This window comes from Lonchura striata, chromosome 2, assembly GCF_050655825.1.
Source record: "Lonchura striata isolate lonStrDom1 chromosome 2, ASM5065582v1, whole genome shotgun sequence".
Lineage (NCBI taxonomy): Eukaryota > Metazoa > Chordata > Aves > Passeriformes > Estrildidae > Lonchura > Lonchura striata.
Window position 1 is genome coordinate 46,766,473 of NC_140704.1, and position 27,847 is coordinate 46,794,319.

The following is a 27,847-nucleotide window of genomic DNA, read 5'->3' on the forward strand; positions in this document are numbered from 1 at the left end:
TAAGAACCGAGTTACCGCTGTGTCACAGGGGAGCGAGGTCGGGGAGGGGGGAGGCAGCGGGAATTTAGGCAATGCCTGAACTGAGGTGGCCCGTGGGGCGCGCGGGTAATCCTGCGTACACAAATCCCTCTTTTCCTTACTCCCGTTTTCCAAACCCCGTCGCTGCTCCCGCTCGCGGAGGCGCCGCCGGCAGAGGGCACAGGGCGCCCGCGGGACGCGCGGCTGCGCTCCCCTGCGCGCTGCTCGTCCGGGCGGCCCCTGCTGCCAGGTGTGCTACCCAAAAACCATCAGCTTCCGATTAGGAGCAAACCGAAACGTTCCTGTGCCTGCCTGCCTTCAGAGTAGGCTGAGTGTTAGGGCACGAGCAAGAAACTCACTGATGCCCGACAAAAAATCATGCCCTCCTTCTTTTTCCCTTTTTAATTTTTTTTTTTTTAATCCAATAATAAAAGCTATGATGGAGTGGCAGTGAATAATACAGTAGATTAAATAGTCAACTGGAGGAGTGTCTTAGGACCCCACATGGCCAAGAATTTCAGTGATAAGTGCTTTTGTCAAAAGAAAAGTCTGGTTCCTGGAAGCGGAAATGAGTTTCTAATTCAGACCAAATGATGTTCGGCTGGAAATAAAAAGAGGAAACTATATCAGAAGTTGAAAATAAAAAGTTATTTGATCGGTGATAAAGTGTTTTAGTATTTCAGTTGAAGCTGATGTAAATTAGTAAGTTTACAAGGAGCTGTGATTAACTTGAGGACACAGTCAAATATTTTCAGTGAATACGACATTGTGAGTTTACCCAAAATGTGTGGGTCTTCTTGTTCCTAATTTAAATCAGCCCTTCTCCAAATACTCCAATACTCCTCCAAATTTGAATTTTGCATTTTCATTTGATTCTGAATTCATTTTCCCCTATTTTTCCAGCTCATCAGCCAACCAGAAACCATCCACAAGCCCTTTTCCTTTAGAGTCCTAAAGTGTGTGTAAAGAGTTGCAGTGAAAAGTCACTTTGCCATTACTGTTTATTTTGGTTATGTAACTGGAATAAATTATATTAGAAATAAATGTATTTTCTGACATAGCAACAACAGCAAAAATTGTTATGTTCCCAGTCCCAAATATTAAAAGAAAAGAAAAAGTGTCCAAACAAGAATTAAAAGATGGTTTTATGTATTAATATCCTGAATTTTGAAACATTTATTCCACCTTAGTTTCCTTTCACCTTTTTTCTTTTTAATGGAAGGTGAAGATCTCATTAAATTCTGCTTCTCATGTCCATAAAAGCAACACAAGGTGAAACAACACAAAATTCACAGTAAAATTACCAAATAAACATCAGAGGATACCTTGAAGTGGAAAAGGTTGGTTTCCTTAATGCTGAATTGAAATGTTTTAGTCTTAAAATTAGATTATGGGGAATAGACATCCCATATTAAAATTTAAAAGTACTCTTATACCTTATAGCTCTACGTGTGGATATCCAATACATGTGGGTTTGGGTGGAGCAAGAAGAACAACTAGTTTATAATGTCTTATATATACAAATAATGAATTACAGCTGAAATCACACTTGTGTTCAATAAACAAGCTCCCTGCTGTGGTCCTTTCCATCACAGAGATGCACAGTACCTACAGAATCAGGTTTATGCCTGAACTTTTTCATGTTTAGGAATTATGGTTCTCTTTATTAGCAAAAGTGCAGACCATCATGTAACATTTTTGCAGACTTGCTTTTTTTTTTTTTTAACTTTTGATTTCCTCACTAGCTTGAAACATCTCATTCAAAAGCAAAGTGACTTCACATGGACAAATCTATTTTAAGGCATTGGTTAATTCAACATCAGTGAAGTGTGGAGAGAAACAAAAATGAAGTCATTGTTCATTGTGAAATATGTCATATTTAATGGTGTGGGAAATTTTGCAGACCTCTCTTTCTTTTCTCAATTTTATTCCAACCGATTGGTGCACTTATTAATTCTTATGGCTTTCATTAGTTAAATGAAGATGACACACAGTTCTCTGTTTCCTTTTCTGGGGTCTTTTTCGTCTTCTCTAAATAATTTTTCCATCTGGATGCATGTTCAGCACTTGCCATGAATCCCAGATAAAGCAGAAATCCATTATTGTCATCCCATTTGTTGTCTTTGTGTGTTTGGATAACTAGTTTAAGCCACATTTGAGCAACTTATTTTATGTGGACATACTCCAGAATCAAAGCAGTAAACAGGGAATTAGCAGTGTATTCAAACACAAAAATTAGAATAAGCATTCATAATTCCTGTGTTTAGACATGCTTACACTGGTGCTTTTAAAATTTTTTTTCAGTTAGAATCTGGTATAGCTGAAATTTGGATGTATGATCTGTTTTTCTTTCAGGTTACGTGTTATGGAAACCTTTTGAAGCTAGAGTTGTCTTTAACCATACTGCAGTTTTGTTTATGGTCACATTGCACGTGTGACTTTTAGTATTCTTTTTTGTGGTTTGCAATTTCTCATGTGATTCTAGGTTTTAAAATGTCTGCCCTATTCTCATGTTATCATAGTCAGTGCAAAGTTTTGTGCTTGGCACATAGGGCAATTCATCTCAAAATTACATGTTATTTGCTTAATTTGGTATTTCTATTTACACTAACTCTAAATATCCACTTGCATCTTATGATCAGCTTCCAATTTATTTCTGTTCTTGCATCCGGACAGTTGCTATTTACATCTTTCTGGATTTTCCAGTGTGTCCATTCTGGTGAAAATGTCTATCTCATTGCAGCTGCACTGCCGATTCACATTTCCAGAATAATACAAATGTTAAAAATATTCTAAGCCATAAGTTTTTGTGTGTGTGAAGGAGAGAAGTTGTACACTGCCAATCTGAGGTTCTGGGCTCTTAGATCACTGGGGGAATCCACAGCCTTGTGCAGCTCTAGGCACAAGCTGACGAGGTGCTTCCTCAGCATCAAATACTCTGTTTATGTGTTTGTGGGTAAGGTGGGGACAAACCAGTCCCAAACCTGATGCCTGCTTTGCTGCCTATACCAAAGCCCTGAAGAGGAAAACATTTTGCTTTTGCTCTTGGGGAAATTTTGCATGCAGAATGGCAGCAGGTGCTCAGGAGCAGGGTGGTAGTTCCTGGCAGTGGTAAAAGCGTGGTGGTCTGATGCTTCTCTGTGTCATTTAACATTCTGATTTCTTTCATGTCAAGACAGCTTGAGCCCATCCCTCAAATTTTGGACAGCAAAATTCAATTTTGGGTATATTGTCATGATGGCAGCTCTGTCTTTGAGATAAGTATATAGGCTGTTCTTCTATAAGCAAAGCAAAAAATAACTAAGCTCTGAAGACTAGGACTCACAAAAAAAAAAAAAAATCCAAAACTCCACAAAGAAAAAAGTAAATTAACCTCTTCATCTCACATGAGTTCTCTTATTATTGAATTAGCAAATGGAAAGGAAGTATCCATGTGTTCTCTAACAGTTTGGCCAAGGTTGAAAGAACAGAAGAACAAAGGCATGATATTATGGCATGGAGCAAAAGAGGCTTTAAAATAATTCAGGAACAAATGTTAAAATGTTTAGGCTGGTCTCTGAAAAATCCCATAAACCTTTTAAAATAACAAACATTATAGCAAAGACTTTCTATTCAGGACTCAGAAACATGATTCTTGCTAAAATTAGTGTGAGCTGTGCATCTACCTTTGTAATGGCTTTGAAATCTCAGCCTATAATATTCCTTGTTAGTCTTTGCCCTCAACAGCTATATAGGAAAGAAAACATTTTCTGTGATGAAAACACAAATAGTTGTCTGTCCAGAACTACTGGAAAACATGCCAAGTTGTCTTAAGTGCTAGATAGGCTCTGCAACAAATATTCATTTAAGAACAACTTGGAGGTATTTAAAGCCTTGTAAAGGAAATGATGGGGCACAAGTGTTAGGCTTTTATATGTTCAGTCAAAAATGTACAAGATTCCTAGTGCATTGTAAAATGAAGGAGCAAGGAAAGCCAAAGTCTTTAAGCATCTGAAACAATCTAATCATCCTCTGGAAATGCACTGTTTGAGGTGACTATGTTAACTGAAAATGGAAAGATTAAATAAAGTCAGGCTGATAAATCCCCTGAGTACTACTAACTTACTTATAATATCATTGGAGATGAGCAGTATGACTGGTGTCTCAAGTTGGAAAGCTATGACATTCAGAAAGAAAGTAATTGAAGCCTGCCACTGCAAAGCCCTCGGTACATCTTCAGATATTATCAATGCAAATCTTACTGCTAACAATTTGCATCAAGATAAAAAGTAATTCCTCCTTTGGCTGCCTTGGGATAAATCCATGAGAGAGCACAGGAAGAAATAATAATTGATTTGTGATGATGTATCAACCATGTCTTTAAGAGAAACAGAAACTGCTCTCCCACACTCGACTTTTACACCAGAGGGAAGACCAGTGAAGACCAGAGAGTTTTTGTTTCAGAAAATCAGGTGGGATTTTCAGTAGAAAAAATCCTGATTGAAAGCAGTCCAATTTCAATGACCCCTATGAAGCACTCTACCAGTTTAAGCATCACAATTTACTCCACCTCTGTGACAACTCAAAGAGAGGGTGGTTTCTGATGACACCAAATACCTAAGTGATTTAGTATTTATACTTAAAATTATGCATGCATTGTCCCTAGAAGCTGCCTGGAAGACAGTGCAGACTAGAAGTAACGACGGCATGAACTTCACCAATTCCATATAATTCCTTTCACATCATTTAAGATGCCTTAAGACAGAGACAAAGATAAAAAGACACAGAAAAATCATTCCAGACTTTGTCACTTCAAACTAGTATGATTTCTGTGCTTTTTACCTGTGTCTCTGTCTTAAGGCATCTTAAATGATGTGAAAGGAATTGTATGGAATTGGTGAATTCTGACACAGGTGACAGACCTGTGTTTTTTTGTATACAGTTTGTTTCTTCTCTCACTCTCTCAGAACAGCTGACCAAAGTCAAGCATCCAAATAGAGAAGAGCCGAAGCTTTTCAAGAAACTGTTATCACCTTTTTGGGTCATTATTTGTTCTAAATATCATCAATTACAGATTCAGCTGCAAGCATTTTCCCTTTTAAAATTCATCTTACTCTTTGAGCTCTTCTGCAGTTGTTGGTAATTTAAACAGACCAAGAGCTAGCTGAGTGTCCCTTGCATATCTGAAGGACAGCCATTCAGCTGACAACCATTTCTGCAACTACCCTTCCCCAAACACAGGAGAGCACAGACCTTTGAAAAGGGCGTTCATGGAGTTTGTGAAAACATGACTCAAACCCGGAGATTCTCTAGGATGCAACACCTTAAAACTGCTCAGAATTACTGCATATATTCCTGGTAGGCTTCACAATGGAAATATAAACAATTCAATGTCAATCAAGAGGCAAAAATTGTTGCTTGAGAATGGTTGCTTGATTTTAATTTATCAAATTAGTCAATGCAGTTCCTGCAATAGACCTATTTTCCATCCTAAAAAGCCTTAAATTTTGATGTGTCTGCTTGCCAAATTTTATTTTATATTAACAGAGCTAAAAATGCTACAGTGGTGATATATCTAATACTCTCTGCATTGGGAGAAATTATTATCCTACTCCTCAAAAAAACCTCTCAGTCCAACTTTTCTCATAGGCATCCCCATAGATTTTTCTTGGTTCCTCTGGTTATTACTTTGGAGAACAAGGACCAGCTTCTGGTCCTGCCTGCAAAAGTCCCTAGAAACTCTCTGACCAACCCTGATATCAATGGCTGACTTTAATAAAGATCTTCAACATTATACCACTGTCAGTTTAATTTTTAGAGTTATTATTAGTGATTATTGTTAGTTTTTATATCTTGAACTGTTGGTGTATAATCTAAATATGTTATGTGTATTTGAAGTGATTGTGGTTCAAAATATTGTTTATTGCTCTGTGTTTTAAATATACCACTAAATTGTACATTCATTGTGTTCCTGCACAGGAAGTTTAGAAAATAGCATTCTCCAAATAATTTGTTTTCTGCACTGCTTATCTCCAAGATAGATAATTTGGATATAAATCTGTTTTCTAAATGTGATGCACAAGGCAACCTACAGTCATTATGACTACTCATCTATCTCTTCAAAGTAACCTACCGGGAGACAGTTTAGAGTCTTCATTTTTGTTTAATCCCCTTGTTTCTCCTTGGAAAATAGCAAACAAAGGCTCCAATTATAGAGGTGTTTGTTGCACAGACAGCTTGTTCCCAAAGGTCTTGATTCTGCAAAGCATGAGGGGTTTTGCTGTTGAAGAGCCACTGCAACGCTTGAGCACTGATTTGACTTTACGCGAGCAAGCCTGCCGATTTCAATGGGACCATTGGCATAACCACGTTTTGAACCAGCGTACAGCCAATAATTCTGATTCAGGAAAGTGCCAGTGCACATGCTTGGTGTTACTTATAATCAAGGAAGCCCCCTTTAGCCTGAGGTTAAGCAAAAGACTTTCACAGCATTGAATAGCCATGAGAGAATGCAGGTGTTTTGCTACCGAGATGCCATAAAAATATAATGCAGAGACAAAAGGCATCATACAGAGTTACCAACTCAGCGATCTGTTCTAATTTTCTTTCATTCTAAACGTTAATGAGATACATAAATGCATGGTTGCAGTTTAGCATAGTTCAAGGGAGATTTGAATTACCTGAGGCTGTTATCTCCTCGCTTACATTTGCAAACCAAGACGATGCTGCTGCTACTGCTCCTTAGAACCTCACAGCTCTTCCATCCCACTGAGCTTCTTTGCAAAACAGGGATCTTGTGACCTAGTTGCAAAAGACCCAGCAGCTGATCTCAATTTGGGACAAGATAAATTATGGGTGCATAACAAAAACTCTTGGAGCAACATGAGAATTTTTTCAGAAGCTGCTGTAAGAGATGGCTCTTGTAGGAAGCTTGGAAGCACCTCAAGAGATCATTTGATTGTCCTCGGGCAAGATTAGCTTTAATCACATCATTCTTGAGAACTGCATGTTTAACCTGTTCTAGAAGACCTTGAAGGATACGTATTGCTCCTTATAGTCTCTAGGCAATCCTGTACTGTGCATCACTATCTTTCCTCTTTGAATACCTTGGATAGAGTCTCAGGTAACTCTCTCTTCCTTTAATATATGCTCTTATAATTGAAAAAAAACCTTTTAAATAAAAAGCCTGCAGCATTTATGGAGAGGAATTTACTCCTCACTTTTTACATTCTTCACTTCTCCTGACTTAACAGACCTAGTTCCACTCTCTTCTTATACTGTGTTTCTAAGACTGTATTTACTGCCCTGGGGACTCTAAGAACTCTGTATTTCAGCCATTTATTTGAGTTCTGCTGGCAAACCCAGGAGTTTTTATGAATATGATTGCAAAGCATTCTGAAAAAGAAATAATTTCTCTAATTTCATGCAAGATACAATTGTATTTAACTGCAGTACAACTAGCACTCCATATGAATCCAAGACTTAGATCTCCTTTTGTAGATGAGCAGCCCTAACAAATTTTGCGTACTCTCAAGAAACATCTATGACTAGTTCTACTGCCCTTGGTTACTTGGTTAGAGGAAAAAAAATAGAAGCAGAAAGATTTGGCTAAATAAGAATGATATATCAAAACACCCAATATTTTAATGAAAGAAACTGAATATCCACACATTTGCACTTCTGTACAGTTTTTGTGATATATATATAATTTTAAGCTGTTTACAAATAACATTTAATGCTTCAAATATTACATAATGTTGATATTATATTTCTAGCAGAAATAAATATATTGCACTTAAAAAGAAACTTTTCATTAGATGCTGCTTCATAGTTTATGCTCACAACTTTTTTTTCCATAAAAAGATTTCCCTCTACCCCCACCCCATACACACAAATACACACTTCAGTACATGGTGAATGTGCTCACGCAATGCAATATAAACAACAAAGTCAACACAGCAAACAGAAGAACTGTGGTACATTCTGTTAAAGAGGCTACATCCAGTTTTTTTACCTTCCTTATTTTTAAACCAAATCTTTCCTCATGTTTCTGAAGGTATAATTAAAAAGAAAATGATTGTTTAAATGTGCTAAAGGTAAAATACAGCAAACTGTATTTTTTGTCCTTAAACTATCATAAAAAGTTACTTCAGAGCTTTTTTAATTCACTGCTTAATTTTCTCTTAAAAAGATAAAAAAAGAAAAAGAAGTTGTCTTCTGATAATCTAGAGATTATATGCAAGGACATTTGATTACAGAGTAATACATAAATCCTCTGGCCAGTAAGTATGCAGTTAGTAAAAAAAACAGATCTCCTGCAGCAGAAATGCTCTGTAAAGAATAGTGAGGATAAAATCTCACTAAAACCAAAATTAATTTTGCATTGAGTGTCATCCCCCTGCAGATGATGAATATATGCACTGTGGCCACAACTTCCTCAAGAAAAGAAGCCATAAGTGTGACACTGATCTCACTGTTGCTTTTCCCCTTATCTAGGAGTAAATTACCACAATTTATATTGACTTACACTTTTGGAAATTATCCCAAGTTTTTGCAAAAATTTTCATTGATATATCTATTTCTGTATAGTACGCACATATAAAGAGGATGTACTACATAATCAAGTTGCCAGCCCAAATGCTTTTCAGTTAAAAAAGGTTCCTTTTCAAGTGCCAGTTAGTGTTTGCTGGATGTTGGAAATGGCAACATCTTCTTACACATGTACATGTTGATGCAGTGTCCTGGCCTCCATGGGTAAAACTGTCTGAGAAATTCTGCAATTGCATTCTGAAGGTTGTGGTACCAAGCACATTAGCTACCATACAACTTACCATCCTTGGACTCATGAAGAGGCATTTCCATTAGGAACGCTACCTTTATCTACTTGGTCTATACTTGTTATTCTGTTTGCACCCAGAAGAGTACGACTGAAACCCAGTGGCATTGATTTGCTATCTTTGACAGTGCCTCAGGCCATAGAAAGCAGTGCTGCAAACCAAAGAGATAAATTAAAAATGGGAGGGTTTATGTTTAGACTCTCAGGGCTCCAAAAGTAGAAGAAAAAATACTCAGACGAATCCAAATTAGTTTTGTTAATAAATGGGATGCTTTTGCTGGATTAAAGACTGGAGGGTGTTGACAATCTATGGATAAAATGGTAATTCAGGAAAAACACAAAAATACTTGGAACACTTCCAAGTAAAATCTCTTTGAAGAGCATATTCAGGCATGTTCTCTCTAGTCTTCTTAAAAAAAGGCAAACAACTCTCCCCCCCACAAAAAAAAAAAAAAACCAACAAACAAAATCAAACAACATAAACCAGTTCCATTTTTCTGAGCCAAGAAAAAAGCTCATAAAGGTGAAGAGCACTTCTCATGGGATATAAAACATGAATTGTATTTGGAAAATAAATTTTAGATTATATTTGGCATTCCTAGCCCATCTACCAACAACAGATGTTCTGTCCTGAAAGTGATACAATTTTGACAGCAGTACAGCAAGTCCTTAAATAAATTACTGGGCTATTGTCAAAGTGGTGGAGATAATTAAATTTGGTTTTGTTTTTGTTTTTTAGCAAAAGTTATTTCATTCTTTAACCAATTAATTACAAATTTATATTCATTTTCTTCCAGTTGTGAGTTCAGTGCTAAAGCTGATTTGTACTTGGGGTTTAATCTTTCCTAAACTATTCTTATATTGTTCCTGTCATTTAAGTCACTGTTCCTACTGCCAGACCTTATTTTTAGATGACAATGTGGAAGGAAATCCTTCCCCCATTACAGTCAATAAATTTCCATTTTATTTCAGTTGGGTATAAATTTTATTCCTGGGATCACTCCCATGCTTCCCCAGGCCTACAGGAAGGTGAGAGGGACATGGAGCAGAAACATTGTGAAGTGGCAAGAGCTCCTCACTGGACGTCCTGTGGCCTCTGTGAACTTAATCCCTTTAACATCAAATCTCTGCAACAGCTTTTGTAGGTAGGACTGTGAGGGCAAGGAAGAGAAAGTGAGGAATGGACATACCTATTTATCTCCTTCCTGGGGAAATCTGTCACAAGCTGCCTTCATTCCCTTACTTGGGACCTGCCTATGATTCTGCATTAGTGGGTAACCCAATGGGTTTCTGCTGCAAAGGAACTAAACCATCACAGAGAAGCACAAGGTGGGATGAGCCCACTGAGAGAGACTTGGTCTGACTGGAAAAATCAAGCTGTGGATTTTGACAGATAATTCTGCATTGTCTGTAATACAAAGTTCATCAGAGTGAATTTGGAAGAGGAGTTGGCTTTATCATGTTTTTATATTGAGACAGCCTAAGATTGCTGCCATGTTATTTCAGATATTAATCACATTTCATTTGTACTGGAAAGCCCCTTTTTTTTTTTTTTTTTTTTTTTTTTTTTTTTAAATAAATGAAGTTGTCAAAATCCAGTTTCATTCTCCAGAAAGAGAATTTTCTCTGAAACAGAATAAGGGGCATTTCTGCATGCCAAATATTAGTGTTCTCAGATTGAAATGGCCATTAATTTGAGATTTTGAATTCAGCTGCTAGAAAATACATAATGGTGGGATGCATATGCCTTGCCTTGCACTTCGCAGAGATGGGAGTAGGTGACTCAGTGTACTGCACTCCTCTTTTTACCATGACACCAATACAGAATGGTGAAAAGCAGACGACAATAAATCTGTTTTGTGTTCCAGCTCTACACAGACCTGTAATATATGAGATTACCTATGCTAATTCTTTTTTGCCAGTAGATGTATTATCATCTATAGTTTGGATGCAACTTGACACAGAAACTCTGTGTCATCTTATTATTTACAATGGAATCCCAGCTCTTGCCACACAGAAAAACAACATCACACTTGCTACTGTTTCCAGTAGTGCAAAGAATTCATGCTAGCTCTCTGCAGAAAAGGTCATTATTTTCTTATGCCTCCTCCTCCATTGCATCAGACACAACATACTAGAGTATTTTGAATGAGAGCCCCAAATACTAACTGAAAAAAAAGTCAGACATTAATTGAAAAAAAACTTTTGTGTGAAGTTCCGTACATATATTTTTCCAAGGAAACTCCACCATTATAGTGGGACATGAAAAAACTGGTTTTCCTGGCCCAACTGGTGCCTTTTACAATAACAGCCATAATCAAACCCAACAAAATCAGAACAAGTGGAAAGATACTCCAATGCCACTCATACCAGTCCATTACTTATAGTTTGATCCAGAGAGTCTATAGACTGATCTAGCCTGAAGTTGGGTTAACTTGGTACACATGTGCAGCTGGAAACAAGTCTTCGGTGGCACGCACAGCAGCAAACAAGCACTGCTTTAAAATTGGAAATCTTGGGTTTCTAAATTTAAGTAACAGATTTTTCCAAATCAAAATTTTTCTTCATTATACCTTAGCCAACAGTTAAATTGTTCCTCCTCAGACATAGGACAAGCTTCCTTTTAGACTGAAGGACAGAATACATTATTACTACTACAGTCCTGTAACACAGTTCTTTTTTTGGAACCAATAGGTGTTTTGTGAAAGAAACAAAGAAAGAAAGAAAGACTTGTTAATAACATTCTCTTTGTGATTATAGTAGCAACTAAGAAATACTGGTTTTGGTGAGTATATGCAGTCTTAAAATGGACAGTGGTCTTCTCCACTTTGTCCTGTTTTCAGCAAATGTATGTTGAGATAGCCTAAAACATGCTCAAAGTTATAGCAATACATATTTCTGTTTAGATGCTTATCAGTCACAAGAAGAGATGAAGATGAGTAAGAGTATTGCCTTTTTTAGAATTTATCTAACATATGAAAAAAGACCTATAGACAATTAGTTTGTACACTGCTACTTAAAGATAATCTCTTTCCATTAGGTATAATGCACCTTTGGAACAAGCTGCATGTGACAAAAGATCCTGGGGACTTTGGGATCCATTTTGGCTGTGTTACACATAGATCTGTGAGCAGCTCCAAGCTGCATGCTCTCTTCTTGTGATCCCTCAAAAGAGGAATCTATATCCACAATGCATTCTCTTAGCTGGTTTGTCATGAGTTCAGCACTCCTGCCACAGGCCTTTCAGGAAGGTCCCTTGTATTTTTCATAGCGCACTTGCACATTTTAAAGCTTGTGTTCCTCTCGTCTTACATCACTCATACAAACGGTGTCATCACTGCAGAAGAGTGACGCAGTCCTTGGATAGCTGCATAAGGACCCTGCTGAAAATAATGGTGGTACCTTGGCATGTGGAAGGATGGGAAAGTGGGGCCGCTACTTTGCATGGAGCTGGCTATAGCAGAGGGTGTAAGAGGCATTCCCAGGCGGCTGTACGGAGGCAGAGATCCTTGGATCGGATGAGGAATGGGTGTGGCTATGGATGCAGTGCTGGTACCCAGGGCACTCAAAGACTGTGGATGCTGAAATCCTGGGAAACTGGTTGAAGAGGAAACCCAGGAACTGAGGGACAGGTTATCAGATGTTGTAAAGGCTGACCCTGCAAGCAAAGAGAAAGAATACCTAACATTTGCACACAAAGCTGGTAAAGTAGTGAAAAGGGAGAAAATGAGTCCTTCACAGCAAGGCTGGTTTCAACAACCAGTTGTCATTGGACATGCTTCCCAAACACTTCCATCTTTAAAATGTTATTTGTTGGTTGCTATCCTTTATCACTATGTCTTGTACAAATTTCTATTTTCAGAAGCTTGTTGCAGTGGCTTCAACAGTAAAATCAGCTTTGCACATTGAACATTTTAGATATTAAACACTGAAGCACCTTGTAATGCTGCCACTAAACCCTGAAACATCTACTCTCACATGGAAGCTCACTGTGTTATGTCCCTGTTTTGAAGATGTACTTGTAGGTTTTTACATCAGATCCTTAGTAGAACTGTTGTTTTGGGGTTTTTCCCCAAATTTTTAGTGTGGCAAAAATGCAGAAAAATGTAATTTGCCCTGCAAGTTTTCCCTTTTTTTTAAATCCCAGTAAAACCTGTCAACACTACATCTTTCCAGTCAACCTGATTCCTTCCATAATAAAGAGAAAAAAATCCTAAAAACATAAATGTTAAAGTATTTGTTGTTTTTCCAATTATGTATAGTACTCTAATAAACAACACTGGTGCTAATTCATAGTAAGAGGTGCATAACTTGCTCTGAAGGTATTTATCTACTTTTGATCAAATGGAAGTGGTCTGTTTATAATTTTGTTTTGGATTTGTTTAATTTGAAAAGTTTCAAAACCTATTTCTACAAATCTTCCAACTCTTTTAAATACTTTTTCTTTCCTGATGATTGAAGAATCATTTAAAAAAGAAAAATGATTTCTTAAAATTAGAACTAATTACTTTTGCTGACAGTAAAATTTTGGGGAAACAATAATTCATTTGGGTAATTACACATGGTCATTTTCAAATAATCTCATGATTGTGTTGTCCTTCATCTCTGTAGTTCCCATATGCATCTAGTCATCATCATATGTCTGATTTCTAGAAATGGGGAATACAACAAAATGCTATAAATAAACTCATTGTATTAATCTTTAAACAATAATTTAACTTTTGTCTCTTATGTATTTTCTTACTTGACCAGCTTTCTTACTTTAGAAAATAAATTTGTTGGAAAGGGTAATTGATGAAATATAATTTCAATTCAGTATTGCAAAACATTTTGAGACAACAAATTTTGTAACAGATTCTAGTTTCATAAATCTAATTCAAGAAGGGAGGTTCATCCAAATTGTAGAATGAAAACATATGAAGACTTCTATCCATCAAGGAAAACTTACTGGAATTAAGTAAAATAACCAATCATAGCCACATGCTCAAACCAAAACTATTAGCAAAAAACAACAGAAATAAAAAGTGTATATTGTTGGGGTGGTTTTTTTTTTAAATTATAAATCTCTTATGGGATGCATTCTCAAACCATGAATTATTCTTCCTCTGCTTAATGAAACAAGTAAAAGAGCCCAGTAACAGGAAAAATAAATTGAGCCAATTTAGCAGTGGAGATAAACTTGAACCAAATCCTGGTCCTACCGCTGAACCAGAGGAAATTAGGATCCAGAGCCAAACTCTGAGGATGACACATTACTAACAGACCACAGCAAACCCCTTGAAAAATCGGAGGGTATCTGAGCATTACTGCACTACAGGGAAAGCTGGGTGCAAATCTGGATTTGCCCAGAAGGTTTTCATTTGGCTCTGTTCCAGGTGGCTACTATGAATCCTGTGGATGTGTGTGGATGTAGACACAGAGAAATTATGCATTAAAGAGTTTCCATTGAATTTATACATTTCCTATTTGTTAGTTCCTTTGGAATTAGACATCTTGTACTGTAGGTTAGCTGCTTCCCTCTTTAGATGGCTGAAATTTGCTGAGCAGAGAATGCTCTTGGGAGGGTGCTGAGGTAATTACCAAGTCTATCACTGCTATTTATTTCTTTGTTTTATGCAGAATAAGGTATGTGATTCTTTCTCATGGATGACTGTGAAATGATTGTAGGGCTGGAACACTTCTCCTATAAGGAAAGGCTTGGAAAATTGGGCTTGTGGTGTTTTGAGAAGAGCAGACTTTTGGGACAGCTAATTGTAGCCTATCAGTGCTTAAAGCAGGCCTATGAGAAAGCTGGGAACAAATTTTTTACCATGATCTGTCACAAGTACAGGCTTTAAACTAAAAGTGGATAGACTAGATATAGGAAAGAATTTTTTTTACTGTGAGGGTGGTGAAACACCAGTTGGTGAAGCACAGGCTGCCCAGAAAGGGGCCAGATGTCCCATCCCAGGAAATAAGCAAGGTCGAGCTAAAAGGGGCTCTAAGTATCCTGATCTAGTTGAAGATGTCCCTGCTCACTGAAGGGGGTTTGCATTACATGTCCTTTAACAGTCCCTTCCAACACTATCCAATGATTTTCACGAGGAACTTCCTCAAGCATCCTTTCCTGCTCCAGCTGATTTGGTCTCTAATTGCAGCTTAGTACTCCACATACCACTTTTGCCACCACCAAGGGAATTAGTACTTCTGAGGCAATCAAGGTCTCAAAGAGCTTATAACACACACCACCCAGCAATGCGTATGTATTAGGCTCTCAACTCTTACTTTTGTAGGGGACTACCCATCAGTTTTGTGTGCAAGGTAATTTTAAAATTCGTTGGCAGAAATGAAAGTATCTATGGAATTTCAATAAGAACATTGTTTTCTCTCCTTGTAGTTTGAAGGAGTTTTCATTATTTAAGGACACTAGACCTAAAGAGAGAGCAAAGGCGGGACCAGTTACTCATGTGTAAGAGCAGTATGATTTACCTTCTGTGCATGTCTCTGGTTGCCCAGAGCACTCACGTCCCATGTAGCATATGGCTCCCAGATTAGAAAAAAGTTCTTTGCCATGATTCACAATTTTCCTCACTTACTCATTTGCCATATTGCGAGCAAATGCAGAAATGTACCCTTTTATTACACATAAAATTAATTGCAATAAAGCAGTATATCCCCCATAACACCTTTCTAAGGAGTCTCTTCTGAAGAGATTTAGTGGCCAGCTTTCATACTGAGGTTCACCTGGTTCATTTTGTCACTCCCAAGAGAGGACATCATACTAGGGAGAAATTTAATTCTTGAAGAGAAGGTGCTTTGCTCTTAGCACTTCCAGCAATGGAAAATTTAATACTGTCTTCAATAATAGCTGGCCTAGTATCTAAGTTGACATGAAGCAAGGTAATCCCCCAGAACTATGTGAAAGGATGGCATCATAGCAGGTAAAGTTGCTTCAGAAACTCCATAATCTAAGGACCTGCTCTTAGAATAGATGTGTAAAAACAAGCCCACCTAATCACATTTTGCTGAAGGGCAATTCATAGTTAAAAATAAGTGTGTTTTCCCTGCACAAGTCCAGAGAGCTCATGACCAGAAAGAATGCTGTTATCTTAGCAGCACTGTATGAAGTTAGAGGACAAGACAAGGGCACTGCCAGTCGGAAGACAGATAGAACTGCTTCACCTCAAGTGGCTGTGGCATATCAGACAGGTCACAAAGTCAACATGCAAAGTATAATGCAACAAAAGTTTATGCTAGTCAGCAATCCTACAGGAAGGGTTTGAGTTCTATTTCCAGTGGTAAATTATGACAGATGCAATTTCTCCAGTAAGTATCCCCACAAAGAACAAGCCTGTCTTGCTGCTTCTTTTGCTACTGCTAACACAACAAATTGTTTGATAGGTCAATTTGGGGCTAATTGCTTCAGCAGGAACAGCACCTTTAAGAGAGTAACAGATAACAATTAAACATAAGTTTTTCAGGGAACTACCAAATTTTTTCCTGAGGATGCAAAGTAGGTTAACCACAGGCTGGTTGAAGATGATTAGAACTAAGTTCTCTGTTCACAGAGGGGGCAGCAAGTGGCACATCTACATGGTGCTTTACAAGTGGTGTGGAGCCCAGCTAGTAAATCCTGCCAAGAGATGGGGAGTGTTAATTTGTTCTCAGCACCACAGTAATGAAGTTTTCTGATTTGCACACATCTTGAAGAGGAAGCAAAATTAATTCTCTCTGATGGCAAAGATTATATGGTTGTGTCTGTAACTGTCTCCTGAATTGAACCACCGACACCAGTGCTGTGGGCATATCAGATGTCCCAAGGAACCAAAAGGTAACAAGTATTCTTCCTCATTTTATGACTTTATGGCAGAGAGACACACCAGATAAATGCTTTAGAGTACCACATTACTGCTTGCGGTCCTGCTTTTCTCAAGCATAACTGAGTCGTCATGAGCATGTTTTCTTACCTCTGCTTTGTGTTGCCTGGCTGTCATCTCCGAGATCATCTTCTCCTCCATAGGTCCGAATGGGGGATCGAGCATAGGAATGCTTTTGGATAAGGCTCTCCACACTTTCTCTGTAAAAGGAAACAACCTAATATATCAAAACCATCCTAAGCAGCATCCTAATTTGTTAAGATCCTAATTTGTCCAGATCACAGCTTTCTCACACAAGCTCTCCAAAGTTACTTAACAAAAGAATTACATCATAGCATGACATTGGAAATGCCAGATTTGGCCTACATTTTTTTAATATTGCGGATCACCGCTTACCAGCTTCTTCAGCAGAGTGAACATCCTACTGTGCTTCCTAGATGTGGTCTCAGACAGTGAATATCAGACCAGCACTCTTCATAAATTTGAAAATGCAAACTCTGCAGCTACTTGTACTGAGTGACGAGTCTGGGTTCAAAGAGACACCTGTGGTCCAGCTCCTTTCAAACAAGCTTTTGCATCGCACATGACTACCTCATTTGCTGCTTTCCCCTTTTTCTGAAAGCAGGGGAAAAGATAGGTGTATCCAGAGACAACTCAGCTCTGACTATGCTCTCTCAGCATCAGAGTGGAGGGCAGTTCTTAGCAGGAAGTCTGCAGATACTACTGATCTCGTGCCACGTCTATTCTGGGAGGTTAGACTTGTCTGCCAGGCCCCTGCTCGCTGGTAGCACAGATGACTGAAGTCACCCAAACCATTTTTAAATAGAAGGAAAGCATATCTGCATGATAAGCCTTAGTAGTTTGTAAGGAAGATCCAACCTTACACATTCCAAGCGCATTTCCATGTAAGTAGGTGGCATTATACCAAAGATGAAAATGACCTAGGCACATTTCCAAAATTGCTTTGACCTTCTGTTCCTGTTTAAGAAATCTAAGTAGCAATAGTTGTTTAAATCTGCTACTTGATGAATGCTTTGTCTGAATTTACCATTTGTCCATTCATACTTGCTAACACCCTTTGCTTAGGGAGTGCGCCTGTTCCAGAAATTCCAAGGAAAAATACTTTTCAAGTAACATGATAAATCACAGTGGCACATGTTTTCCTTTCCTACAGAAAGTCCATTATGGTCATTTTGTCCTTGGTCTATCGCTGGCATCATTACTTATGCTAGTCTCCTCAGAAAAAATAAATAAAAAGAGGATCTTATCAAAGTGATTTACTTGTGTCAGGATTGGAAGTGGACTGAAAGCAATGGCAGTTCCTACATAGAGGATGATATAATTGGATTACTGCCTTTTAAGTGATTGAAAACAGTAGGCATATCAGGGCTATCTTGAAGAAGATTTTCCAAAGAAAAAGACAGATGGCATTGTTTACATTATGTGCTGAATGCCTCTTGAAACATTAGACTTTCTTCTGAAGCAGAATGTGAAATGCATAGAATTTTACTTGACCAAAAGGACTATTTCATATCAGTACAGCATAACAGAATAGCAAATTAGACCGGTGTTGTCTGAGTGATTTAGATACTGGTATATAAACATATTCATAATCCAAGAATTACTAGCCTATCAAGGTCTGAAAAATAAATTTAATACAGGTGATTGCCAGTATTGTCTCTACTGACTTTATTTATAGTAAGGGTCTGCTTATAACGGCAGATATTACAGCACATAATAATATCCTGATGCAACAGAAACAATGCAGGCTGTAGTTTTAGCACAGTGGGCCAATTTCACCTCTAAAACATTGGATCCAATGGCGGCTTGGGGATAAAATCACCCCAATAAATTTACATTTGAATTACCTACAGGGATTTAAAGCTAAATCAAATGCCCACAATTATTGCAGACTAAATTTTTTCCAGATGGGTTTGTATGCTAGACAGAGAACTCTATTATTCTATATGGTTGTCTTCTGTTAAAGGAAAAAGAGAGATGACTTCTTAGTGAACCCTGAATCTGCAAAGTTTGAAACCAGGGAACTATGTGGTAGGTTTATTTATTTATTTTATGATGTAGTGTTGCAGATAGTATGCAAAAGATTTTGGAAGATTAATCTCATTCATCAGCACAAGAGGCAAAGGTTTTTATAGCAGAGGGAATGTGGAAACTTGGATCAGGGAAAGCAACTAATCTCACAGAAATAGTTCCTTTTGTGCAGCTGAGATTTAATATTCAAAACTGTATGAGCTTATCTTGACTAACCACATTGGATGTTTATGCTAGAATCACAAAACACCTACTGAATTTTCATTTTAGAGATTGAGACTGTGACTCTCATTGTGAGTGCAAAACACTGAGATTCACACCAGAATTTAGGCACCTGTCCCCAGTCTCCAGGTGGCTCTGCTTCTGTCCACATACAGCACATACTGCATATAAACCTCCAAACACACCTACAAAATGCAAAAGGCTGAGCGCACCTAAATGTGCAAAAGGAAACAGGAAAGGAGAAAAGAAGCAGTGTATTTTCTCCACTCAAAAGGCATATCTCTCAGTTATCCTCCAAGCACTGTTTCTTCTACTTAGACAAACAAGAGCAGAAGTCTTTCCTTCCCCTTGTGTTTCAAAGGAAAAGGGCCTGGCAGCCTGTGCACCATGCTGCAATATTCCATCCTCAGAGAACACCACTTGGAGTCTGGATAGAGAAGACAGCAGTTGCAATTCATTTAACCTATAAAACCATTTGGATTTTCCCACATAGGCTGGAAAGAGGAGACTAACTTACTGCACCATCTAAAGACAGAGGTGCTTTAGGACTTACTCCAGCACAGATACTTATGAAGAAGCAAAACTTTACCAACAAGACTTAAGTGCCTGTGAAATCTAGTTCAAAATGCAGGAACAAAGCTGGCCGTCTAGAACACAGATTCCTTCTTACATCCTTGTTCCACTGGGTACAAAAGGACTTAAATCTCAAAATATTTCTGAAAATTCTCCTTATGGAATTATGAATTCTTTAGCTTATCCCAAATATGGTGTGCTCTGGAAAGTGGATTAATAAAATACTTTTTTTTCAAGTCCCAAAATATTACACTAACACTACTAAAAGAGAAATATATTATTACCTCTGGCTTTATAGTTGTGTATAAAACATCAGATATTTCAATGTGCTTCCAAGGATTTATGAAAATAATTTTATAAATTACTGAATCATTAATTAATATTTGCCACTTTATGATTCTATGTTTAATTTTAAAAAATAGCAAGTGAAGAATATGATGGAGGTTTTTTTAAAGCTGTCATTGCTTATTTTTCTGCAGTGTTCCACAGTAAACATGTTGCCTGAAGAATAAAGTGACTTCCAGTAACTCAAATACTCAACTTCTGACCTGTTTCTTTATTTGAGATCAAAGACTTGTTATCTAATACTGGGACCTAACAATTTTTACCTTTTAATGTGTCTAAGAACTCTACAGTTTCTTCTATCAGCAAGAAATTAGCATTAAATTTTGTTTTGAGAGGTCACAAGCTGCCAACTGAATAAAGGACAGATGTCATCATTCTGTCAAATGTTTTTGTGTGGTCTACCAACAAGTTCAGTCTTCCATGCTGCTCTTCAACTCACAGATATCTTTGAAATACCCAGAGGAGGGAAAAAACATGCACATACACTCGATATATTACTATGATTAAGTCGTGCAATGTGTACAACTGGATAATAGTAGGAGATGACAGGCTGGAGAAGAGCAAGTAAGAGACTGAAGCTGCTTGAGAAAAAGGAACCATGTGCCAAATGGAAAGGAAAAAATGAAGTTCATGTTGGCAAGCACACCCACAGAGAAGATGCTGAGGAAGGACAAATGTTAAATAGGAAAAGGAGCTCAGGCTGATCCCAATAATCTGCATTCCAATAGAAGCATACTTTGAGCCCAGCCCTGTCAATAAACCTTATTATGAATGAAGCACTTGTGTCTTTTGTCCAAGAAATATAACAGCAAAATTTGAACCTGAAATTAAAGCATGAGAAAGGCTGAAAGAATTCATCAATTAGAAAGGGTTTAGGATGCACAGGGAACATCTTGCTATTCTGCAGGTTCTAACCTCTTGATTAAACATTTCATTCTTACCTCTGCTGGCAACTGATTCCAAAACCAAACTTCTGGCTAGAGATGCTTTATGTCATAGAGTTCCAACCTGAGTCTTTGTCCCTGTATGTACAGAGTAGCCTCAAAGGACAAAAAGAAGATGGGAAAATCCTGATCTTACTGACAAATGATTCACTAACACTTTACAGACCAAACCCAAGATTTGCTGTGGATTTGAGCTAGGAGAGGGCAGAAAACTGAGTTGGCTTGGTAAGTAGCTGAGGCTCTGTAGGAGGGTGCTCACTTTCTTTTGCTGTCAACCCAGATTATAGAAATTCTCTCAGGAGATGATAAAGTCCCAGATTACCCTGAGCAGGATCTTTAATCAAGATGAAAGAACAGGGCTTCTTTTTAGGTGGGAGCAGGCATCTCTGATGTAATTTTTTCTGCTCCTTTTGCTATTTCTCTACTTCAGCTGTGCATGCACAGCAGCCTCGTGGTCACCACAACCCTGATTCTGAATTTGGCAGAAAGAAGACGGAGATGGAAAGCCTACCTTCTCCCTTTGGGTCAAAAATGCTTAAGACAATATATTTAGTGTTGGTGAAGTTGTTAAGAAAGCTGATTCAGAAGTGACTTGCTGGAACTAGGGCATCCAGTATCTAGCTCAGATCTATACCATGGCTACAAAGAGGGTGAAATTTGTTGTAAGGGGCAGCCATCCCCTCCTGTGGGAGCCAGGATCAAGCTTCTTTGAAGACAACATGCTGAAGTCAAACAGTGATGAGAAAGCACAAGTGGCTGAGCCAGGCACTCTGAATTTATGCCTTCTGCACAAGTTACTGTGTCAGGAATGGCTACAAAAAGTAAAAAATTCAGAGCAGAGCTGAGAAACCTTTTATTATTAACTTCTTTTTTTTACCCCTTGCTATCCAAGGGCCAGGTATGCAGAAAGGTAAGGATATTCCCAGAATCTGCTCCCTGTTCCTGGTGTTATGGGGTTTGGTTTTTCTATTTTTTTCCTTGTTCTTTACAAGGAAAGGCAATGTCAATTAAAAAAAAAATTAAAAAATAAGAAGGAAAATAATAAAATGTAAAACTGACAATTGTGTTTTGCTTGACCATTCCAACAAAAAGAAAAATACAGAACAGAACAGGATATAAAGTGTATGAATTATCAGTTTTCAGCCTGAATGACTTCTTTAGTTCTGCATTTCAAAGGTTTCCTTTTTTTTTTGTAGCTGCCAGTTAGTATGTTTGGAAGAAAGCCCAGATAACAGAAGATGTCAGAAGTGAGGTGAGGTGAAGACAGATGGAATAAATGGGCTGAGAAGGCACAAAAATAAACTTGTCGGAAGTCGCACTGTAGTAGACTTTTTTTAAGGGAAAAGATGACTAATTTGTCCAAGACGCAAGTGCTAAAAACAAGTCTCTAAAAAAAAAACCAAAAAAAAACCCCCATCAAAATAATGCTACCAACGAATAAAACTCCCCCCAAAAAACCAACAAAAACCACTCACCTCCCAAAAAACCAAAATGACTTAGCAGGAAGAGCAAATAGATTTCTGTAACAGCAGCTGCGAGTGAACAATCGTTCACTCATCATGAGCCATCAGAGCCACTGTTCAGATATCACTCAGCCTTTATGTTCCCGTGGCTTTTATTTGCAACTTTACATAGGCACAAACATACAGACATATTAATTTTCTTCATATACTTGCTCATACTGGTAGATAGATGCTGACCACAGGAACATAGTTCAGGTTGTGGATGGTCCATGGTATGGACCAAATCCTTGAGCAGAACAAAGTAGTTCTGTTCCACCACTTAGGTTAGAACTGAACCAACCAGGGACAAAACAAGACCTACAGCCTACAGTAGTTCATGTGACCTGGCCCAAAAACTAACCCAGAGCTGCAAAACACTTTCACACAGAGTCAAAACTGCTGGGCAAATGTTGGATGAATGCATTACTGCAAGAATTTATACAAGAAAGAAGGGAAATGAGTCTTGAATTAGGAAAAATCTAGGGATTGATGACTATAGAAGAACAAGTGTACCTCCGTGATGATGTTTATTGTCACTCTCTCAGTAAAAATCCAGCACTTGTAGATGAGCTGTAATATGCATGGATGTGACAAAGCTGTAGCCATGGCATGGGAAAAATAATGACATTTATGAAGAAGGGGCATAAAGTTATCAATACACTCATACCAGTTCTCTCGATTGCAAATAAAAATTGGAAAACTATTTTACATAGCCAGCCCCATGGAGCTCCACTTCACCCAGTGGAGCAACCACTTCTTTCTGACTGTAACCAAATTATGAGAGGTGAGTACAGAGATGTCCTGTGAAGTTGTAGGGAGAAGTCCCTGGAAAACTTTCTCTGGGGTGGAAACCATAGATCTAATTTGACATCATCCCCACCTGTTATGCCCACACTACATCTTCATGAGATGAGTGGAAACAATTAGAATAATATTTTTATACCATTTTGCGCAAGTAAAAAGATAGAAAACCTAAGTGGAAAATGAGCCAGAGTATGAGTGCTTAAAAACTTGGGAACTAAAGAGGATTTAAGTGGCACAGGGGGGCTTGCTGCTGCGTGAAAAAGAATAGTTGCCCGGCTAACAACAAGCAGAGTCAGATGAACCAGATTTGAAGGGAATAATTCAGGTGTTTAAACATAGTGTTTTCAAGATTTGCTAAGGCATCCAAGCCACCTGCAGTGTTCTGGAAGGGATGATGCAGAAAATACAGACAATTCACCCACCCATTTGGAGCAGCAGCTGAAGGCTGGAGTAACCTCAACAACATCTGGAATACTGGCACTAGATAGCAGGCATTTAGATGCCAGAGTCCTTGGTATTTCTCCCTAAATTCAGGACTTCTTTTCTTCTCTGAACCTAAACATCTGAGATGATATCTCATGGCTGGTTGTCGACATTCACAGACTGACAGCTGGCTGAGAATAAAGGATCAGCCAGCAGTTTGACTTATTGGAGAATATGACAAAGCCCTACTTTACCATGGAAGGGGGGGTAGGTCATATGTTTCTGGCTGCTGGTAGGGGGCTTTCAAGAGTCTGAGAAGTTCTTCTAGACCAGCTGAAGGCAACAGGAATGGGGAAGAAGGCAGCTCAGTGGGGTGAGCTGGGAGAGATGATGGCTGCACTCAGCCCATCCCTAAGCACGTGGCTTTGACTGATCCTTCAGCAGGGAAATGCCCCTATATCCAGGCATTAGCATGAACTTTGCTTACAGCCTTGTAAGGCAGCATGATCTATTTCCACATCTTAGAGATGAAGCTCCTCAGGGGAAAATCTGGAATTTTATTACCATGCAAATCCAGTTGGGATGCTGCTCTCTTACTTCCCCATCCCCCCATACTTCCCTTCTCTGCCTAAAAATTACTTAGGTGTGCAAACATACTTTTCCATATTTCCTCTTGAAGAATCCCAGAAGCATTATTGGACTTACGCAGATGGGTATACTCATTTAACTCTCTCCTTAAGTATTAAAAATCCACACCCTGAGCTTGCCTGTCACATACTAGACTTCTGCTCTTGAAAATATCACCTTTTTCACTGGATTTTTTTGAATAGTATGTAATTATGATGGTTTTATTTATCTGTTTATTTTTAACAGGCTAATTCTTCACAACAACTGAAAAGATAAATTCAGACTCAAGATGAAAAAAATTCATCTGTTGGGTTCTGCCTCTGCATCCTTTATGCCTGTGGCAGTTTTTTCTTCATCAGAAATGTCTCATTACTTGATTTGGCATCCCGTAGTCAACACCACAGTATGCTAAGCTCCACATTCTGGTAATTGCTGCTAAATGTTCAATTTTTTCATTCACAACCACAGTGGGAGCCGTTTTATAGTAGAGGAGATGTAAATACCATGTAAAAAGATCAAAAGGTGAGTCAGAAACTTATCTAAATCCCAGTAGCCCCAGATAAAGTCTGCCCCATTGCTATAAATAGATTACCACAAGTAATGTAGGGAGAGGGTTGATTGTGACAGGAACCTTGCATCCTGCAAAAAGTTCAGTCTACACCAAACTCAAAGATTTTTTTCTGATAGTTAAAATATTTACATATAGCTGTGAGTACAAGGAAACCATTCTATGGTATTTAGACAGGAACAAAAGAAACACAGGACATTTCAAAAGTGTTGCTGTTGCCTACCTCTTCTACTGCTGTGCAAATTTCACTACTTTTACATATATTATTTCAGCTCCAACACATACAATGCCAACAGATATAATCCTAAAGGCATTTGCAGCTTGAATTTCTTACATAAGGATCGTAAATCTAGGATGGGAAGCCTGAAATCGTTAAAGTCACATATTTATAAAATCATATTCAATTAGGTTAAAAAAGTGCAATTTCTGTCATCATGTCATAAAAAGATGTGTTTTTCTCTCAGATCTACTATAAAGAAAAGGTCCCTATATTGTTACAGATAGAGGCTGTTTTCAATCAGTTACAAGAAGCAATCCAATTACTGGATGGTTTAGTGCAGTAACTGACTCCAGACTAATTTAATTTCTTTAGGTCTCTAAAGATCAATTGATCTGATTTGTTTCCCTCCCCAAAGGCTGTTTAGGAAAAAGCAGGCTTAAATACTTGGAAATGAAATACAAAGCTCTGTGTGCTTTCACACTACTTAGGTCATTTGGAAAAGCTAGAACTCAGGATAAATGAGTGCTGTCTTGGCCCCAGCATCGTGGGATGCTTTACGGGAGGCCATTAGGATCACCACGCCACACTGTAGATTACACATGCACGTGCTGAGTGCACACCTGCTGAGGGAGCTGTGCAGGGAAAGTAATTTCACAGCTTCTAGAGGACTATTCAATTTTCAAGAGCTGTGCAAGTGTGTTTTTGCCTCCACAGTCTTTTCTCTGGAAAATAAGTATTTTTCTCCAGCAGTGATCTTATATTTTCCAATTAGACTGAGCAAGAATCATGCTGTACTATTCAAGATTCACCTAGTTGCAATTAATGTTGCAATGGACATCAAATAAGTGATTTTTCCTGTTGTCATATCTCACTTTGCTATTTCCTTTGCTTTGTTTTGGATTTCTTTAAGTGATTTTGCTGTTGCTAAAATGAAATCTATAGAACCAGTGGGCACTTAGAGAATGATGTCTTCATGTGCCTGAATATTTTAATGGCAGAACCAAATAAACCCCTAGATATTTCTGCACCATTTGTATAACTTTGTTTGAGAATTGCCTATCTCTTACCAGCCCACTTGCCTGTTACACTTTTATTATCTCATGACTTGATGCGTTGTGCAGCAGGTTTTGAATTTTGAAATACTATTGTAATAGTAATCAGCGCTAAGCTTTCTAACTTAAGTCAAAATCAGACCTGACCGAAACTTGGGCTCTCAAATCCAGAGTTATAATGCAAGCTTAATACTTTTTGCATTCTCTTTTCTGGTATTTATTGTAGGCTTCACATTTTTCTGCCTTATCTTTCATGGCAACATTTGTTCCTGGGCTCGGCCGCCTGTCTCAGGCTCTATTCTTACACTTATCAATAAACAAAAGGGCACTGCAGCTTACGCTCAGCATTTCTGACTCCATGCCATGTGCTGTTATAATAAGATGTCCTCTGGAAAAATTCCCTTCATATCCAGCACCATGATAGTCAGTTCAACTGCACAGAGGTAACTGAGTTTTTCTCCCAGCTTATCTGTTCAGACTCTTTCCGCCCTTGCAAAGCTGTGTCGTTAGATGTCTCTTGTCTGTAAAACCAGGAAACCTCTTCTGACAGGTCATTCCTTGACTATTTATTGCATACTGACCTGAGCTTTGGATGCTGTTTACCTCAGTATTCTCTCAATACAGCAGGTCATGCTGTCCTATTAAATTTGCCTCTTTTTTTTGTTTGTTTTCATTTTCAATGAAGGCTTTCACTTAAGAAACAATTTTCAACAACTTTCCAAGTGTGTACTGCAGCCTACAAGCTTTCTTTCTCCAATTTACTGTTCTTTTACCTATTTACTCAATAGATCACTTATGAACCAGTCATTAGTAAGGTGTGAAGGACACCACTATTTCCCACTCATTGGTCCTGCTTAGATAGATGTACTTTTGAACTGCTGTAAAAACTTTCTCTAGCTCTGCGGCTATGATTTCACTGAGCAGTTTGTCCCCTGCATGCACCTGTGAAAAATGATTCACAGATACATCTGGATATCTCCACATAGGAGCCTGGAGAGTTTTGGCCTCTCCAAACTTTCTTGCATGATTGTGTGCTCATAGGAAAATTGGATGTGCTATATCCATCTCCATCGAGTTCTCTTCCAGCTTAAAGGACACAAGCAGCTTAATTTGCTTCATTTGCCAAGTTATTTGACACGATACCATAAAAATGTGACATGTTGGAAAGCTACCAAGAGATTGAAGTTTATTTCCTAACTCAGCTGTGGGTTAATGCTTCTGTCCCTATGGCAGCAGTTGCTTGTAATGAGCTGTACACACACAAAACAGTTTCCAGATAAAGCCTTCCCCTGATGCAGCTTGTAATGCAACTTTGGTGAAACAAAAATGGCATCTTTGTTGTCAGAGTGGGAGTTATGGGAGTCATCCTCGTGGCAGTAATTGCCAATTTGGTGTCTGGGATTGCTGAAGTGAATTTTGGGAGCAATCCTCCCTCTTTTCCACTATGTTGAGCAGTGGGGAGCTGTAAAGATGTTTTTCACAGGACCACTGCCCTTGTTTCCCATTGACCCAGTTCACAGCTCTCAACAGGATTAAATAGCATGATAAGAAAAAAGCTTTTCATTCTGAAGTTGTAAAACTGACCCTCTTCCCCCTTCAAGAAGCCCCCTGAGGAAGACGAATATATAGGCAGGCCCCAACTGGAACAGATGTCAAAACTCAAAACAGCTCTTTCTTCGTAAAGTTTATAAGTATTTTTAAAGGATGTGGAGGAGTCTTACTATATGCAGCAAGATAACATTAAAATGTACAGGTTCTCAGGAGTTGAAAGGATGCTTTTCCTACAAACTCTCTCTTCTCTTTATCTTATCTGCATGGAAAGTAAA

General features: G+C 38.3%; 1 protein-coding gene across 1 annotated transcript in view; it reads right to left on the reverse strand.

Moving 5' to 3' along the window:
• Nucleotides 1-10,405: 10,405 nt before the first annotated feature.
• Nucleotides 10,406-27,847, reverse strand: part of TBX20 (T-box transcription factor 20) — a 36,058-nt gene continuing 18,616 nt past the window's right edge. Inside the window, exons 7-8 of the mRNA XM_021553267.3 lie at nt 16,780-16,889; nt 10,406-12,491 (exon numbers count right to left, since the gene is read on the reverse strand). Of these exons, the coding sequence (XP_021408942.1) occupies nt 12,151-12,491; nt 16,780-16,889 (451 nt within the window). The 3' untranslated portion in view covers nt 10,406-12,150. The remainder of the gene's footprint in view (nt 12,492-16,779; nt 16,890-27,847) is intronic.